At 41.1% G+C, this 17554-nt stretch overlaps 1 protein-coding gene across 1 annotated transcript; it reads right to left on the bottom strand.

Annotated features, from left to right (window-relative positions):
- LOC110509585 (torsin-1A) lies at nt 1–13415 on the bottom strand. The gene is made up of 6 exons (XM_036967236.1): nt 13399–13415; nt 10943–11109; nt 4490–4755; nt 3913–4088; nt 3366–3493; nt 1–1833 (listed from the first exon to the last, which is right to left on the bottom strand). The coding sequence occupies exons 1-6, from the start codon at nt 13413–13415 to the stop codon at nt 1589–1591; spliced, it is 999 nt and encodes a 332-aa protein (XP_036823131.1). The 3' UTR covers nt 1–1588.
- Nucleotides 13416–17554: the final 4139 nt, after the last annotated feature.

Consider the following 17554-nt stretch of genomic DNA (forward strand, 5'->3'; position numbering starts at 1 on the left):
AAGCAGATGGCATCATTTTCTTGTTTGAAAAATGTACTGATTGCCAGGGGCAGATTCCAATACTCAGACATAATTTTCATTAGGAATGTAGTGAAGTAAAAAATGACAAAAATACAAATAGTAAAGAACAGATACCAAAGAAAACTTCTTAGGTAGTACTCTAAAGTATTTTTACTTAAGTACTTTACACCACTGCATGTACTCAAACAAAAGTAAAACAAAAACACATTTTCACTACATAAAAACATTTGACTGAAAAATAGTGAACCTTCCTTCCTGTAATACTTTCTTGTGCATTGTTTAGATCAAGAACAGTAACTGCATGCCAACTGTAAGGCACAGTATACAATTGTACAAAAAAAAAAATATTTCATTGTAATTAAGCTATATATATATATATATATATATATATATATATATATATATATATATTTGTTTTAAATACATTAAATGTACAGACACAGAGCTGTTGGGCTACTCAATTAAATGATTTAGGACAAATCTGGATCAATCTTGAAATAAGTGAAAAATGAAAAAATGTGTGGACTGCACACTAAATACTTGTATACCCACAAAGCTAAACTGACAACAGATGTTGAAATGTACACAATGCTTCTGGTGAATGAGTAAGGATAAAAAACAAAGGCAAAATAGATTTTTTAAGGTTTTAGGTTTTAAGGTGGATATTTCCATGTCTGTATTGACGACAGATATAAAATACACATTTTATGGGTATCCAGTGCACCACAAATGCACAATATTTCATTTTTAATAACAATTAAAAAAAGGTGCAATCTGCAAGTTACAGCTGTTCAATTCTTATTTCAATTAACAATATTTACACATTGATTCTTGAAGAATTTAACTATCACGTTGATCTCATGTGGACTGTGTGAGCTCTTGCATCCATAGCACCCTCTCATTTGGAGAGAGTGGTTACACCTAAGATTAACAGCAAACCAAGTGGCAGGGCTGCCGTTTGATTTCACAAGTTATTATAGATTGTAGCTTTAAACCACATTTGTTTCTAATATACAACTAGTTTTCAATTGCCACTGAGTTCATGTGCAGCAGAATTCCCTGAAAAAAATATATTGTTTTTGGAGATTCTCATTTACAGAATATATAAATTAGGATCAAGCACATTGATTGGATAAAAATTATAACTTTAAACACTTCCCTGTGTGATTTTTTATTTTTATCTCCTTCCATTCAATCTCCTCTCTCTCAGTAGTCCATTGGTTCATCTTCAGGGAGTGCCATCAGAGAGAGACCGTTGATGTCCTCCACATGGTTGTGTTGACATTGGGAGACCTGAGGGGCAGGTCATCATTCCCTTTCTGGGTTCAGTCACTGACTTCCTCACCCCGACTTGCGGAGATGTTCTCATTAAGAAAGAGCTCACAGTAGAGTAGGAGGTAGATAGATACAGTAGCTGTTCCCTCTGAGATCGTCTACATTACAGTCAGCAACTGCAGACAGACTGATCAGACCGACAAACCACCTTTCATCCTAAATTACTACTCATTATGATTAGATTGGTCAGTCTGCAACCGCCGGCAGCAACGTAGGCGATCTCAAACACGCACTACGTGTAGTAATCTAGCTTGCCTCCGATGGTCTTGCAGCCATTGACGGAGAAGATCTTATCGCTCTTGGGGAAATAGACCAATTCTCTGGCCATCTGGTCAACCACGTCCTGGTCGGGCTCCAGGCCCTTGGCGGACATCTCTGCCATGCCACACAGCAGCACATGTCTGTACTCCAGAGGCAGGAAAGGGATGAAGAAGTCAACTAGGTTCTTGTCTATCAGACTGGTGTGCCACAACCCACCTACACAGAAAGGGAGGGAGGGGGGGACACAGTCATAAGATGGGCAAGAAGACGCTACCACCAATTCCTCTCAGATGTACACAAGTGCCTCGGGGGTAAGGATAGTCATAAGATAGGCAGGGGCAAGAAAGGCAGGGGCAAGAAAGGCAGATGGACAGAATAGAGAGATACAACACAGGTCATCTTTGTACTGAAGGACTGAAAAGTCTCCAATAACATCCCAAGTCTTCTAACCCCAGGCTTAGTAACAAAAGGGAAAAATCCTAACCTAAGAGAAACATACACTACATGACCAAAAGTATGTGGACACCTGCTCGTCAAACATATATTAATATGGATTTGATCCCCCCTTTGCTGCTATAAGAGCCTCCACTCTTCTGGGAAGGCTTTCACCTAGATGTTGGAACCTTGCAGCGGGGACTTGCTTCCAGTCAGCCATGTACATTAGTGAGGTCAGGCACTGATGTTGGGAGATTAGGCCTGGCTCGCAACCGGTGTTCCAATTCTTCCCAAATGTGTTCGATGGAGTTGAGGTCAGGGCTCTGTGCAGCCCAGTCAAGTTCTTCCACACCAATCTCGACAAACCATTTCTGTATGGACATCGCTTTGTGCACAGGGACATTGTCATGCTGAAACAGGAAAGGGCCTTCCCCAAACTGTTCCCACAAAGTTGGGACGTTAAGATTTCCCTTTAGTGGAACTAAGGGGCCTAGCCAGAACCATGAAAAACAGCCCCAGACAATTATTCCTCCTCCACAAAACTTTACAGTTGCCACTATGCATTCGGCCAGGTAGCTTTCTCCTGGCATCCGCCAAACCCAGATTCGTCCGTCGCACTGCCAGATGTTGAAGCGTGATTCATCACTCCAGAGAACGTGTTTCCACTGCTCCAGTGTCCAATGGTGGTGAGCTTTACACCACTCCAGCCGACACTTGGCATTGCGCATGGTGATCCTAGGCTTGTGTGTGGCTGCTTGTCCATGGAAACCCATTTCATGAAGCTTCCGACGAAGTGTTCTTGTGCTGACGTTGCTCCAGAGGCAGTTTGGAACTCGGTAGTGAGGGTTGCAACCGAGAACAAACTATTTTTACGGGCTACGCACTTCAGCGGTCCCGTTCTGTGAGCCTGTGTGGCCTACCACTTCGCGGCTGAGCAGTTCTTGCGCCTAAGCATTTCCACTTCACAATAACAGCACTTACAGTTGAACAGGGCATCTCTTGCAGGGCAGAAATTTGACAAACTGACTTGTTGAAAAGGTGGCATTCTATGACGGTGCCAGGTTGAAAGTCACTGAGCTCTTCATTAAAGGCCATGTTCCTGTCAATGTTTGTCTGTGGAGAATGCATGGCTGTGTGCTCGATTGTATACACCGGTCAGCAACGGGTGTGGCTGAAATGTCCAAATCCACTAATTTTAAGGGGTGTCTACAAACTTTTGAACATAGAGTATATGATTTGTTAAATATGGAAAAGGATTACCAAAATGCATAAGTTCGGCTACAGCCCTAAAGGACGGCAAAGAGGTGGCTTACTCTGCTTGCTGTTGAACACGGACAGGGTGAGAGCTGGTTCTAAGTGTTGCAGCTTGATCTCCTCTCGGTCTCTACCTGCTTTCCAGAAGTCCAGAGCCACCTGCGTGATGTACTCTCCTCCAGCGTTGCTATGGAGATGAGCAAAACAAACTAGTAGATATTAAAAGTGGTCCAAAGTGGGGGGTTTTCTTCTACTCACTGGCCCGGTCGGACCTGTTGGCCAAAAATCTACTAGCGAGAACAGAATTTTCACTGGTCCGGATATTGGGTAGTTTATAAATGCATTAGGGTCATGTCGGGCCTAGGTCAGGGTTCCCCAATAGGTGGTCCGCGTGGTGATTTTATTTGCAAAATCTGAAGTAACTCAACTTTAATTTTGTGGTTCCGTATCTGATTCACAGCTGATTTTCAGCTAAGTTGTGGGAAAGATAGGATGATGGATGACTACTATACTGTATTTGAATGTAAGTCCAGTTTAAAAAAATTCTAAAGTCTCCAAAAACAACACATGAATTCTTATCACACACTGCTGGTCTGTCTGGCCTACCTGAGGAAGATGAAGATGGCTTGGCGGTAGGAGACCCCGTCCAGATATTCGTAGTAATCCAAGTAGGGCTTTATACAGTCGATTAGGCCAGGATGCATCTTGTCCATCTCGTCAAAGATGAACATGGAACGTGGGCAGTTGGTGACGTTGCCTTTGATCCACTGCTGCAGCTGAGACTGAGGGATGGTCACAACAGTTTAAACACAGACTTATCTACAGCAGTGAAGACAGTTTTACAGCATAGCCGCAAAATACATTTACAAATTATTTTCAGCTATACATTCTGTATCATATAGAACCATCAAATTCAAATCTGGACCTTGAAGCCAGTTCAAATGTCTTTTTTCCATTCTTCCCATTTAACCAGGGACTGATTTAGACCTGGGACACCAGGTGGGTGCAATTAATAATCAGGTAGAACAGAAAACCATCAGTACTCTGGAACTTGTTGGGTAAGATTTGAATACCCCAATATAGAATATGCATAATAGTGATTTTTGATTCTCCATTGAGAATTTCCCTGCCACGGTTGCAAGGTAGTATATTGTATTTCAATATTACAAAATACATGTTTTACCTTATAGTTCTCAATCTGACTCAGATGAGGGAAGTGAGCTGTAGACACAAACTGATGGACGAAACTGCTGGCCATGCCCTCCTTGTAGATGTTTTCAGCTATCAACTGGCTGACTAAGTTCTTCCCTGTGCCAGTCCAGCCATGTAGAGAGAGCACCAGGGACTTTTTAGGGTTTTTATTGTTCATGAAACCCGTTACAGCTTTCTGGATGACTCTGGAAGCAACATGTTGACCAAACAGCTTCTGATCTAGGGCCACATCCAAACCTGATGACAGGGAAGGAGTTGATTATTAAGTGTTAATGAATGGGACGTGCTATGAATACACCACCATTATTTCTATACAAATAACAGGTGGTTATATTCATAACATGTTAAGCATGTAGGACCCAGCTGCTGAGTAGGCTAGTGGTGCGCGGGTCAGCTGTTTGTTCACCCCCACCTGCTCGCAATTGCTAATAACCGATCAGCAACCGTCAGACTATATGTGATAAAGTGAAAATCTGTGGCCAGCACTCGACCCTAACCTGTTAATATAGAAGATCCGCTGTAGGCTACTGTCAGAGATGGTGGAAGGATCTTTTTTTTGGACTGATTTAGGCTTTGTTTCTGCTTATAATTTCTGACATTTTGGTAGGCGATTTGTTGGTAAACTCCTACAATTAGATACATGCAGCTTCTCTTCTGTCATATGTTGCATTGGAGGAATAAACTCTTGCTCACCAGAATTAATGCTTCAATCTAGTTGACATCGGTAAAGTTCTCTCTGTCATCTCTGCCTATTTCGTGAAGGAAAGACGTTTAGCTGTGAAAATGACCCAAAATGTTCCTGATGCGACTTCAGTTGGGCTTGGATGCATCTTTTATGTGGTTTAAATAGCTTATGATGCTGATAAAGATAGATACCGGCTGTAGAGGTGCTAACTATGCATTCGCATTCTCTCAAGATGCTGAAATAAAAAAAAATTCTCCACTCCTGTTCCCGAGTCAAAATTGTGCCTACATTTGGTGTATAATTTTACTGCAAGCAATGCTTAAATCGGCAGGAGTTACTATTAAGGCTATGTCAGTGGTTATAGACTAGTCAGTGTCCAGATTTCAGTTTCCATTCAACCCATCTGAACAGTAGCCTAGGTTACAGTTCCCTTCACGTGCATAGGCCTATTTGAAGTCCCTTTCTTGTAACTATCAAATTTGTATAGCGCCTCACAATCATCACACATAACATAGCCGGTGATAACACTACCACTTCACCAAATATTTCCCAAATATTACTTATCAGGCCCTCCCCATTTCGCAGTTTTTCTCAAAGTGAATTAAACTTCGACGTTGTCCTACCTCAGTGGATCGATTTTTCTGCCTGTTCCCATTTGGCGATTGGCGTGTAGGCTATAGTAGAATAAGGGTGTAAAATAAGGGCTGTGTTTCAGTGAAGGCTTACCCTGGCGTGACATTTTGATAACCATGTAAATCTCTCTAGGACAAGGTGACTTTTATCAAAATATTCACCTGTATTACCCCCCTCCCCCCTCCCAAATGAAATGCTAATTTGCTGCTAATGTGGATATCATAAAGAACTACAAATGCCATGATGATATGGCCAAGTCTGCCAAATCGAGGCCAAAGTAAGAATCCCTGGATTAACAATCTAATGTTAGCTAAATGTAGTAATGAATAAATTGGCAACATTTCTTTAAATAGACAATTCTGTTAACTGCCTTGTGTGGGTTTGAAATTGACACAACACCCGATAGCAAAGGTGTCAGCTAGAGATAATGTGCAGGAGCTTGCAGGGATTTTTTTGCCTGTGTACTTTGATGCTAATTAGCATTTTTGAATCTGTGAGTAAATAGAGCCAAATATATTGATAAAAGTCACCTTGTCCGAAAGATTTACATGGTTATCCAAACGTCACGCCAGGGTAAGCCTACACGAAACACAGTCCTTATTTTCAGATTTCTAAAATACCTTACGGGGAAGAAATTGTAGAAAAATGATTGGAACCATTTCCCTGTTTGACCACTAGGTTTTATGGGTTTTATACACTTCCACTTCGGAGCTCTTATTTGGCGCGTGTACAGTTACATGCTGACCAGACCGCTCGTGCGCATGTTGATTTTGCCAAGCATTAAAACATGAAATGGCAATTTAGCTAGCGGCTGCTAGCTAATTTGTCCTGGGATATAAACATTGGGTTGTTATTTTACCTGAAATGCACAAGGTCCTGTACCCCGACAATTAATCCACAGATAAAAGGGTAAATATTTGTTTCTAGTAATCTCTCCTCCTTCAGGCCTCTTCTTTGGACTTTATATGGCAGTTGGCAATCAACTTTAAGGTGCATTACCACTACCACTGTAGTTGCCAACTGGCATATAACATCCACATTTTATTTGGAACGGCAAACCAGATAAAATTAAAAGGGCCTATTTATATAACGAATATGAATTCGGTAGGCAGAAATTATTAAATATTAAAGCATTAGACCTCTCACTAAAGTCATCAGTTATACTTAAATCCCAACTGGTTCTCTAGTCAATTGGTACGAATGTCTCATCCTATATTCAGGAAGGGCCTTTTCCCCTTTATTCAGATTACACCTGCTCACTTTCGGTTGTTTGAAAAGGAAATAATCTCCAAAATATCTTTATTTTTTTAAACAAACCTTAGAAAGTTGGTTGCAATTTCAGTTTAATCCACCTGAAAGGACGGAACAAATAGTACAACAAATATTGTGGTTAAATTCAAATATACTAATTGATTTAAAAAAAAATGTATTTATCGAATAAATTTTAGTGAATGATATCATAAATAGGACTGGTGGAGTTATGTCACACATGCAGCTAACACAGACATATGGAAATGTCTGCTCTACCCAAAATTACAACCAATTAATTGCAGCATTACCACGAAAATGGAAGAGGCAAGTAGAAGGGGAAAAGTATGGAACTTGTATGTCGGCCCTGTATTAAAGAACATAAATGGTTAAAGAAAAGTGTGATAAATAAAAACATATACCAATTTCATTTAAGGACCAAAAAACTGACAGCTGTGCCATATAAATTGCAAAATAGTTGGGAAGAGATTTTGGATGTACCCATTCCATGGCACATGGTTTATGAATTGATACGCAAAACAACGCCGGATTCAAAACTTCACATTTTTCAATATAAATTACTATACAAAATTCTTGCAACTAATAGAATGTTATACATACAATCTTCCCAGCTCTGCAGATTCTACTGTGAGGAGGCAGAGTCATTAGATCATTTATTTTGGTATTGTCCATATGTAGCTCATTTTTGGTCACAGGTCCAGGAATGGCTGAAGAATTGCAACATTTGCCTAGAACTAACACTACAGATAGCAATACTGGGTGATTTGAAAAGCGATAGTCAATCGATCAATAATATAATAATTATTTTAGCAAAAAAATATATTTTTAATTTACAATCTGTAGAAGCTATGAGAATAGGAAGGTTCAATTATTTTGTGAAGCATCACAGCACAGTTGAAAAATATATGGCAAGTAGAAATCCTAAATGGATGATGTTGAGAGACAGATGGGAGGGGTTGAATGGAGCTGAAGGGTGGGACTAATAGCAAGATAAACAATGTAAAACATACGAGATCTGTAAAATGTATATAGGTTCGGAACTTTTGTGAAATAGCACAGTTACAAATAGAAATCTTCAAACTGGATGGACATCAGAAATAGAGGAAGGACTAAGAACAAACAAGAGAGAACTATTGTAAAGTAGACTGTGTCTGTAGAATGTGTATAAGATGTATGGATTGAAGGTAGAAGCAGAAGTGTTTATTAGTTTACTTCAATTGGGGGATCGGCGGAAGGGTTTGCGGGGAATAATAATAAAGGTATATTCTTTAAAAAAGTATGTATGTCTATATAGGTATGTGTATGTATATATGTGCATGTGTGTATGGATATATATATTTACCCAAAAAATATGGGGGATTGAAAATGATGCAGACAATTACATTGGAAGCAACATTCTTTCCGCAATATTAAGCTGATCCACCCTCTAATTAAAAAAAAACAAACACCATAATTAAGTTTACCGATGACACAAGTGGTAGGCCTGATCACCGACAATGATGTAACAGCCTATAGGGAGGAGGTCAAAGACTTGGCAGTGTGGTGCCAGGACAACAACCTCTCCCTCAACATGATCAAGACAAAGATGATAGTGAACTACAGGAAAAGGAGGACCGAGCACACCCCCATTCTCATCAACGGGGCTGTGGAGCAGGTTGAGAGCTTCAAGTTCCTTGGTGTCCACATTACCAACAAACTAACATGGTCCAAGTACACCAAGACAGTCGTAAAGAGGGCAGGACCAAACCTATTCCCCCTCAGGAGACTGAAAAGATTTGGCATGTGTCCTCAGATCCTCAAAAGGTTCTACAGCTGCACCATCGAGAGCATGGTTGCATCACTGCCTGGTATGGCAACTGCACGGCCTCTGCCCGCAAGGCACTAGAAGGTAGTACGTACGGCCCAGTACATCACTGGGGCCAAGCTTCCTGCCATCCTGGACCTCTATATCAGGCGGTGTCAGAGGAAGGCCCTAAAAAATGTCAGACTCCAGCCACCCTTGTCATACTGTTCTCTCTGCTACCGCACAGCAAGCGGTACCGGCGCACCAAATCTAGGTCCAAGAGGCTTCTAAACAGCTTCTACCACCAAGCCATAAGACTCCTGAACATCTAATCAAATGGCTACCCAGACTATTTACATTGCTCCCCCTCTTTTACACTGCTGCTACTCTTTTATTATCTATGCATAGTCACTTTAATAACTCTACCTACATGTACCTATTACCTGAATTAGAGGTAACACTAGGTCTTCCTTTCCTGTGGCGGTCCTTATGAGAGACAGTTTCATCATAGTGAGTGATGGTTTTTTAGACTGCACTGAAATTTTAAGGATTGACTGAACTTAATGTCAAAGTAATGATGGACTGTCGTTTCTCTTTGCTTATTTGAGCTGTTCTTGCCATAATATGGACTTGGTCTTTTACCAAATAGGGCTATCTTCTGTATACCACCACTACCTTGTCACAACACAACACAAGGAAAGAAATTCTACAAATGAACTTTTAACAAGGCATATCTGTTAAATGAAATGCATTCTAGGTGATTACCTCAAGAAGCTGGTTGAGACAATGCCAAGAGGGTGCAAAGCTGTCATCAAGGCAAAGGGTGGCTATTTGAAGAATCTCAAATATAAAATACATTTTTATTTGTTTAACACTTTTTTCAGTTACTACATGATTCCATATGCGTTATTTCATAGTTTTGACGTCTTCACTATTATTCTACAATTGAGAAAATAGTAAAATAAAGAAAAACCCTTGAATCAGTAGGTGTCCAAACCTTTGACTGGTACTGTACATTTCACAAGAATGATACATTTATAGATTTTAGGTATTGTTTTCTCTTTTTTTAAGCTGCCCGTCAACCACACAATATTTCATGACCCACTAAAGTAGGCCAATGGTATATTGGTGGAGATCAATATGCAATTGGATGACTAAAACGCAAAGGGATTGACTGTGTTGACTGTGTCTACATTATCAAATAGCCTAAGTAAACCACGTAAACAAACACTTCAACCATCTAATAGTTTAGCTGTACACATACCTGTTGAATTAAAAGCAACCCATTTTGACTCGCAACTTTCATGTAAATGATTGTACATTTTCTTCCCCACTGCTGCTAGGCCTAATGTTACTCCCGCACCGACAATTGTGGTTGAGATTGGTTCGAACGCATTCACAAGTACACTCGATATCAAAACATACAAGATGTATGTTACTCTCATTTTCTCTTAAAATGAAAATGTAGCTACCTAGCTTATCATTTAGGAGTGGAAAGACTGAGTGCAAATCAGCTACGATCTTTCCTCCTACGTAATCATTATGCGACAGTAAAAGCAAATGTCGCGTTCAAACAACTTCCTTTTTTGATGATTCTTTTTTATTAAACGGTAACATGCAAAACACAAGAAACACTCGGACATCTCCGACTTGAGACTTCATTACGTTCAAGATAACTGGAAACTCGTGGGGAAAAAAACTCAGGCTGAGAAAAATCTATTTGAATCAAATCAAATTATATTTGTCACATGCGCCGAATACAACAGGTGTAGACTTAACCGTGAAATGCTTACTTACAAGCACTTAACCAACAATTCAGTTAAAAAAATAGAGTTAAGAAAACATTTACTAAATTAATTAAAGTAGAAAAAAACTAAATAAAAAGCAACACAATGAAATAACAATAACGAGGCTATATACAGGGGTACAGGTTAGTCGAGGACGGTCATCCAACTTAGAATTCGGGACTCTTTCTTGAGCTGCGACCTGAAGATCAATGCCGTCATGATTTGACCTCGTATTTTCCCTAGTTCCCAGTTGTTTTGAACAAGCACCTTTCTGAAGCACCGACTTCCCAACCTGAAGCTCAATGCCGTCATGATTTGACCTCGTATTTTCCCTAGTTCCCAGTTGTTTTGAACAAGCACCTTTCTGAAGCACCGACTTCCCGACCTGAAGCTCAATGACGTCATGATTTGACGTCGTTTCCCCCCTTCTTCTTCTTTAAAGTTTTATGGCAAACTACAGCTATTGGTGTATTGACGCCACCTACTGCATGGGGCATTGAAACAAAAAATATTCCATTGCGAGAACGTTCCATTGTGCGATCCCTAAACAGGCTCAGGTGCCTGTAAGGACAGGGCACTCAAATCCTTGAGTCCCAAATAACGCTCAGCCGCACTCACAATGATGCCAATTTTCTATGAGTTCCCCTCTGTTTGCGCAGTGCAGTTGATAAACGCTACAAAGTTCCCCTTCTTGACATGCAACATGTCAGGATCCCTCTGTTGACAAGGAATATTATCTGGTTTCTCTATGTGTCTCTATTCCTACTACCATTATTTCTTCAACTTCACTCCTTTATTCCACTCTTCTCATTGCCTCTGCATAGGAGACGTGCTGGACAGCCCTTATTCTTACTACGTTAGTCTCCTTCGCCCAAACAGGACACTTCAGAAGTTCGGGTGCACCACAATTGCAGAATTTAGGCTCAGCTGGCATATATACCCCTCCCGTCATACACTTGACACATGACCAAATATTTAGCATTTATCACACTGCACGAAGGCTTTTTCCACCACTACTTGAGTACATTTTAACACTCCTGCTGTGTTCCGGTCAAATTGGACTGATTTACAAGTTTTCTCGCTGAAAAATGTAGTTCATTTAATCTGATTGTCATAAGGTTCCATAACTTTGTCCACACAGGGCATCTGAACACACAAAAAATACATTTTGATGATTTTCTTTACATTTTGGGTGTTTTATTTAACTTTTGTACAACAGTGGTGTTCCCAGTCAAAATAAATGAATGGGTGAGACTACAATTAGTGTATAACATTGAGTTCAGGCACATGCACATGCACATTCATCAGATGGACACACTTCCTCTCCCAGACCCCCACATGCATGTGTTTGAGTGTGCGCACACACACACACACCTCACTCCCCATCATGGCAAACCCTACAGGAACCTTAGAATCTTAGAACCCTATAGAATCTTTCCCCCACAGGAACCACACCTGTTGGCATTCTCACAAACAATCACAATGTTGTTTCAATAAAATATATAACTTTTCTCGCAGCTCTGGTACATAAAGCTTTTTTGAGGCCTTTTCATTCTATGGCAGCACAATGACCAAACGAGATACTGTATGTGAGGCTCTTGATCATACCTTTGATTATGACACTGGTGAGGAGGAGAGAGGCCAGGAAACTGACAGTGAAGATGCATTAGAGGAGAAAGTAGTCTGTGATAAATAGCACAGTATGTTTAATCTGAACATTTGTTATAGTCAAAATAATAATTTGCTTTAACTTCTAGCGACACCCCAAAAGATAACACCCTTGATCTTGATAGGTGCCCTGCTTCGAGATCCACACACAACACATTCCATTCCGATATATTATTTTGGCACATAGCGCGCTCTTTCCGTTCCACAGATACACAACAAAATAAGCCCATTTGTCGTTATTTTCATCGACGCCACCTAATCCTCAATTTTTACAGAGACTTCAATCGGATCTCCCAGTTAACATCTATCCAAAACCCTTACTCTGACCAAAAAAATATCAGAACTAGGTTTGAATTTACTACATTCCACTACCACTTTACTTCTCTTATTTCCTTTTGTATTCGACAATGTAATCCAATTCTTCACACTCTCATCTCCACTTGACACGCCATCTGATTCAAACTTCACATCTTCTACTGCCATTTTCTCCTTTCCCAGAGTTCCCTGTTGTTTTGAAAGCACCACAAGATGGGCTAAAACTAGCATGGCTGACTCATGACTCATGTCAAACTAGAGAGACACAGCAAACTAGAGAGGCTGGTGTTAGCAAGACTAGGCTAAAACCACAGCGTTTCTAAACCCAAAGGCGCAACATCACAAGATTTTAAGGAACACTTGCGAAAGAGACCAAACAGACCAGGCCGGGGTTTGAGAAGTCAATGAAAGAAGTGAAAAAATCTTCCTTAATTGTTCATTCTCTCGAAATCTAAAGGCACAAACTACACTACATGACCAAAGGTATGTGGACACCTGCTCGTCGAACATTTAATTCCAAAATCATGGGCATTAAAATGGAGTTGGTCCCCCCCCTTTGCTGCTATAACAGCCTCCACTCTTCTGGGACTTGCTTCCCCTCAGCCACAAGAGCATTAGTGAGGTCGGCACTGATGTTGAGCGATTAGGCCTGGCTCACAGTCGGCGTTCCATTTCATCCCAAAGGTGCTCGATGGGGTTGAGGTCAAGGCTCTGTGTAGGCAAGTCAACTTTTTCCACACCGATCTCGACAAACCATTTCTGTAAACTCAGATTCGTCTGTTGGACCGCCAGATCGTGAAGTGTGATTCATCACTCTGCCAAGCAGGGTCGTGTTTCGGAGGACACATGGCTCTCAACCTTCGCCTCTCCCGAGTCAGTATACCAATTGGATATCACGAAATGGTGGAGAAAAAGGGGTAAAAAGTTTTTTAAAATAAAAAGAATGCTTCTCCAATAGAAATCCCAGATCACACTTGTAGGCGATGTCATGGAGACATTGGCTAGCTAAGCTCATGTATATAAACACATAAATCGGGTCTTGCACCGAACTGCACATTTGCAGGCCATCAAATCAAAGGCACCTCTTCGTTATAAAGTTGTTTTTGACAAAAATGAAAACATGTTAGCTTGTCACTTTCACAAGGTTGGAGTAATAACATGTTGAACTACTGAAGACATTGGCTCGAATCTAGGTTGAGCCTTCAGATTTTGAGAAAATTAACTAAGGAAGAATTCTTCACTTCTCTCAATGACCTCTCAAACCCTGGCTTAGTCTGTTTGGTCTGTTTCGCAAGCGTTCCTGGGAATATTTGCGATGTTGCGCTTCTGGGTTTAGAAACTCTGAGGTAACTGCATACATGGAGTGTGTCTGAAAGTGGTTGTGTCAACAGAAGTGGGTGTATGGAACGCAAATCAGCTAATTGGGCAGATTTTTTTCCACTCATGATCGTTTTGCGTGGATGATTGGGCTGCACGATGAGGCCATTGTTGACAACCATAGCATTTTAGCTAAACCTAACCTATAACCCCTTTCCTAATCTTAAACTCATTCTCCTAATCTCCTGCTACATTAGTTCTCTTAACCTGCCAAGTTAATTCTCTCCTATGTTAGTTCTCTTAACCTGCTATGTAAACATTAAGCTGACCGCGGTGCACCCGGTTATGGCTGTTTAATAATGAAGCACTGATGTTTCACCCATCCCTGTTGATCCACCCAGTTATTTTGCAACGCCCACTTTCAGATACACTCCAAGTACGCGGTTACCTGTACCTGCCCTTTTTATCATTCCGTTCCGCTGTTTGACCAGCAAAATAAAGTTCTGTACTGGTTTGAACCCAAAATAAGTAATGGTTTATTTTGTTCCTTTTTAAATCTACTTTAAAATTGTTTTTGTTTAGCTCAACATTAAATTAACAATGGATAGAACAGCTTGCGATGGAGCGGGCAAGCTACATACAAGTGACAGACAAGTGTGGTGTAGGATGCGGGTGAGGAGAGAGTGGGCATGAAGCGCTGGGCATCTTGTTGTAATGACATGCATTATCTGTTTAAAGGTCTTACTCACATCGGCTACAGAGAGCGTGATCAACAGCTGCTGCTCTCAAGCATGGTTTAGTGTTGCTTGCCTCAAAGCGAGCATAGAAGTCATTTCGCTCATCTGGTAAACTCTGTCGTGTAACTGGGTTTCCCTTTGTAATCTGATTTGATTTTAATCTGTGATAGTCCTGTATTGTCACTTTGCCTATTTGATGGTTTGTTGGAGGGCGTAGTGGGATTTGTTGTAAGTGTCCCGGTAAGTGTCTCACACTTTGAAAGAGGCAGCTCTAGCCTTTAGCTCAGTGCAGATGTTGCCTGTAATCCATGGCTTCTGGTTGGTCACTGTGGGGACGACGTTGTCGATGCACTTATTGATGAAGCCGGTGACTCTTCAGTGACATAGGATGGGTCCCGGAACATAGTCCAGTATGTGCTAGCAAAACAGTCCTGTAGGTTAGCACCCACCTCATCTGACCACTTCTTTATTGTGACCGTACATACAGTGCATTCGGAAAGTATTCAGACCCCTTGACCTTTTCCACATTTTGTTAGATTAGTCTTAATATAGAATGTATTGAATTCTTTTTTTCATAATTTCCATAATGACAAAGCAAAAACAAGTTGTGTTCTTGACATTTTTGCAAATATTAAATTAAAAACTGAAATATGTCATTTACATAAGTACTCAGACCCTTTACTCAGTACTTTGCTGAAGCACCTTTGGCGGCAATTGCAGCCTCGAGTCTACTTGGGTATGACGCAAAAAGCTTGGCAAACCTGTACTTGGGGAGTTTCTCCCATTCTTCTCTGCAGATCCTCTCAAGCTCTGTCAGGTTGGATGGGGAGCATCGCAGCACAGCTATTTTCAGGTCTCTCCAGAGATGTTCGATCAGATTCAAGTCTGGGTCCTGGCTGGGCCACTCAATGACATACAGAGACTTGTCCCGAAGCCACTCCTGTGTTGTCTTGGCTGTGTGCTTAGGGTCGTTGTCCTGTTGAAAGGTGAACCTTCGCCACAGTCCGAGGTCCTGAGTGTTCTGAAGCAGGTTTTCATCCAAGATCTCTCTGTAATTTGCTCCGTTCATCTTTCCCTCAATCCTGACTAGTCTCCTAGTCCCTGCTGCTGAAAAACATTCCCACAGCATGATGCTGCCACCACAATGCTTAACCGTATTGGTGCCAGGTTTCTTCCAGACGCTTGGTATTTAGGTCCAAGAAAATTCAATCTTGGTTTCATCAGATCAGAGAAAATAGTTTCTCATGGTCTGAGTCCTTTAGGTGCCTTTTGTTAAATTCCAAACAGGCTTTCTTGTGCCTTTTACTGAGGAGTGGCTTCCGTCTGGCCACTACCATAAATGCCTGATTGGTGGAGTGCTGCAGAGATGGTTGTCCTTCTGGAAGGTTCTCCCATCTCCTCAGATGAACTCAGGAGCTCATTGGGTTCTTGGTCACTTCCCTGACCAAGGCCCTTCTCCCCCAATTGCTCAGTTTTACCAGACTGCCAGCTCTAGGAAGAGTCTTGGTGGTTCCAAATGTCTTCCATTTAAGAATGATGGGACCTTTAATGCTGCAGACATTTTCTGGTACCCTTCCCCAGATCTGTGCCCGACACAATCCGACACAGTCTTGGAGCTCTACGGACAATTCCTTCGACCTCCTGGCTTGGTTTTTGCTCTGACATGAATTGTCAACTGTGGGACCTTATACAGACAGATGTGTGCCTTTCCAAATCATGTCCAGTCAATTGAATTTACATCAGGTGGACTCCAATCAAGTTACAGAAACATCTCAAGGATGAGCAATGGAAACAGAATGCACCCGAGTTCAATTGCGTGTCTCACAGCAAAGGGTCTGAATACTTAGGTAAATAAGGTATCTGTTTTTTAATATTAATAGATTTGTTCAAATTTCTAAAAACCTGTTTGCGCTTTGTCATTGTGGGGTATTGTGTAGATTGTACTCATCAATCTTTAATTTAATAAATTTTAGAATAAGGCTGTAATGTAACAAAATGTTGAAAAAGTCAAGGGGTCTGAATACTTTCCGAATGCACTGTACATATCCCAACCATAAATCATGCATTACAGGCAATACATCCGCTCTGAGCTAAAGGCTAGAGAGGCTTCTTTCAAGAAATGGGTGTTGCAGAAGTAGTATGTAGACAACTGGGCTGTGGCTTTCCTGTTTCAATGCTAAACCACTCTGTTCCAGAAGAGATACTGATGATACCTTTTAAATGTGATCGCTCAATGTATTTTTTCAATAGAAAGGATAGTTTATTTGAATTGATTTAGGTTAAATACCATCCTGTTGAGGTGATCTGCTCAGATCTCCTTCTCCAGCCTAATATCTCTGACTGCCCCAATGGGAGGGGTCTCCAGGAGACAGAGGTGTTATGGGGCGACAGCTTCACCTGCTCTACTTCACCACAGTACCCAGGAGGCTCCTTCCTTCTCACTTTCACTGGCTCCACAAGACCCTAGACTCAGCCAGCTGTCAATCACTCTGCTGCCTTCCTCTTCCCTGCTACAGATTACTTCCACCAAAGGAACTACACCTGTGTTCATAAAAATTAATTTTTCTGTCATAACTTCTGAGTTCCACTCCCTCATTGTCACAGGTAAACTGAACATGGAACTAACTTTTTGACTTTGTCAATATTGACAGATTTCCACAGATGCTTAGATTTGGGGCTGTTTTCTTAGTGTCTAAAAGTAGGAGACTGCTAATCTAAGATTAGATCCCCACTGTCCATGTAATCTTATTCAACATGGTCAAAAAAGCTAAACTGATCCTAGATCACATTTGCTGATGATCAATCCCCCCATTTTGTGTTTCTATTGCACCAACCTTGACAG

The sequence above is a fragment of the Oncorhynchus mykiss genome, chromosome Y (assembly GCF_013265735.2).
Source record: "Oncorhynchus mykiss isolate Arlee chromosome Y, USDA_OmykA_1.1, whole genome shotgun sequence".
In the NCBI taxonomy this organism is placed as follows: Eukaryota; Metazoa; Chordata; class Actinopteri; order Salmoniformes; family Salmonidae; genus Oncorhynchus; species Oncorhynchus mykiss.

What these genes read in the sequence shown, in the direction of transcription:
- LOC110509585 (XM_036967236.1), bottom strand. An exon ending in GAAGTCGGTGCTTCAGAAAG is followed by an intron (nt 4,756 to 10,942) that starts GTGCTTGTTCAA and finishes CCCTGTCATCAG; the next exon opens with GTTTGGATGTGGCCCTAGAT. An exon ending in GCCATCTTCATCTTCCTCAG is followed by an intron (nt 3,494 to 3,912) that starts GTAGGCCAGACA and finishes TCATCTCCATAG; the next exon opens with CAACGCTGGAGGAGAGTACA.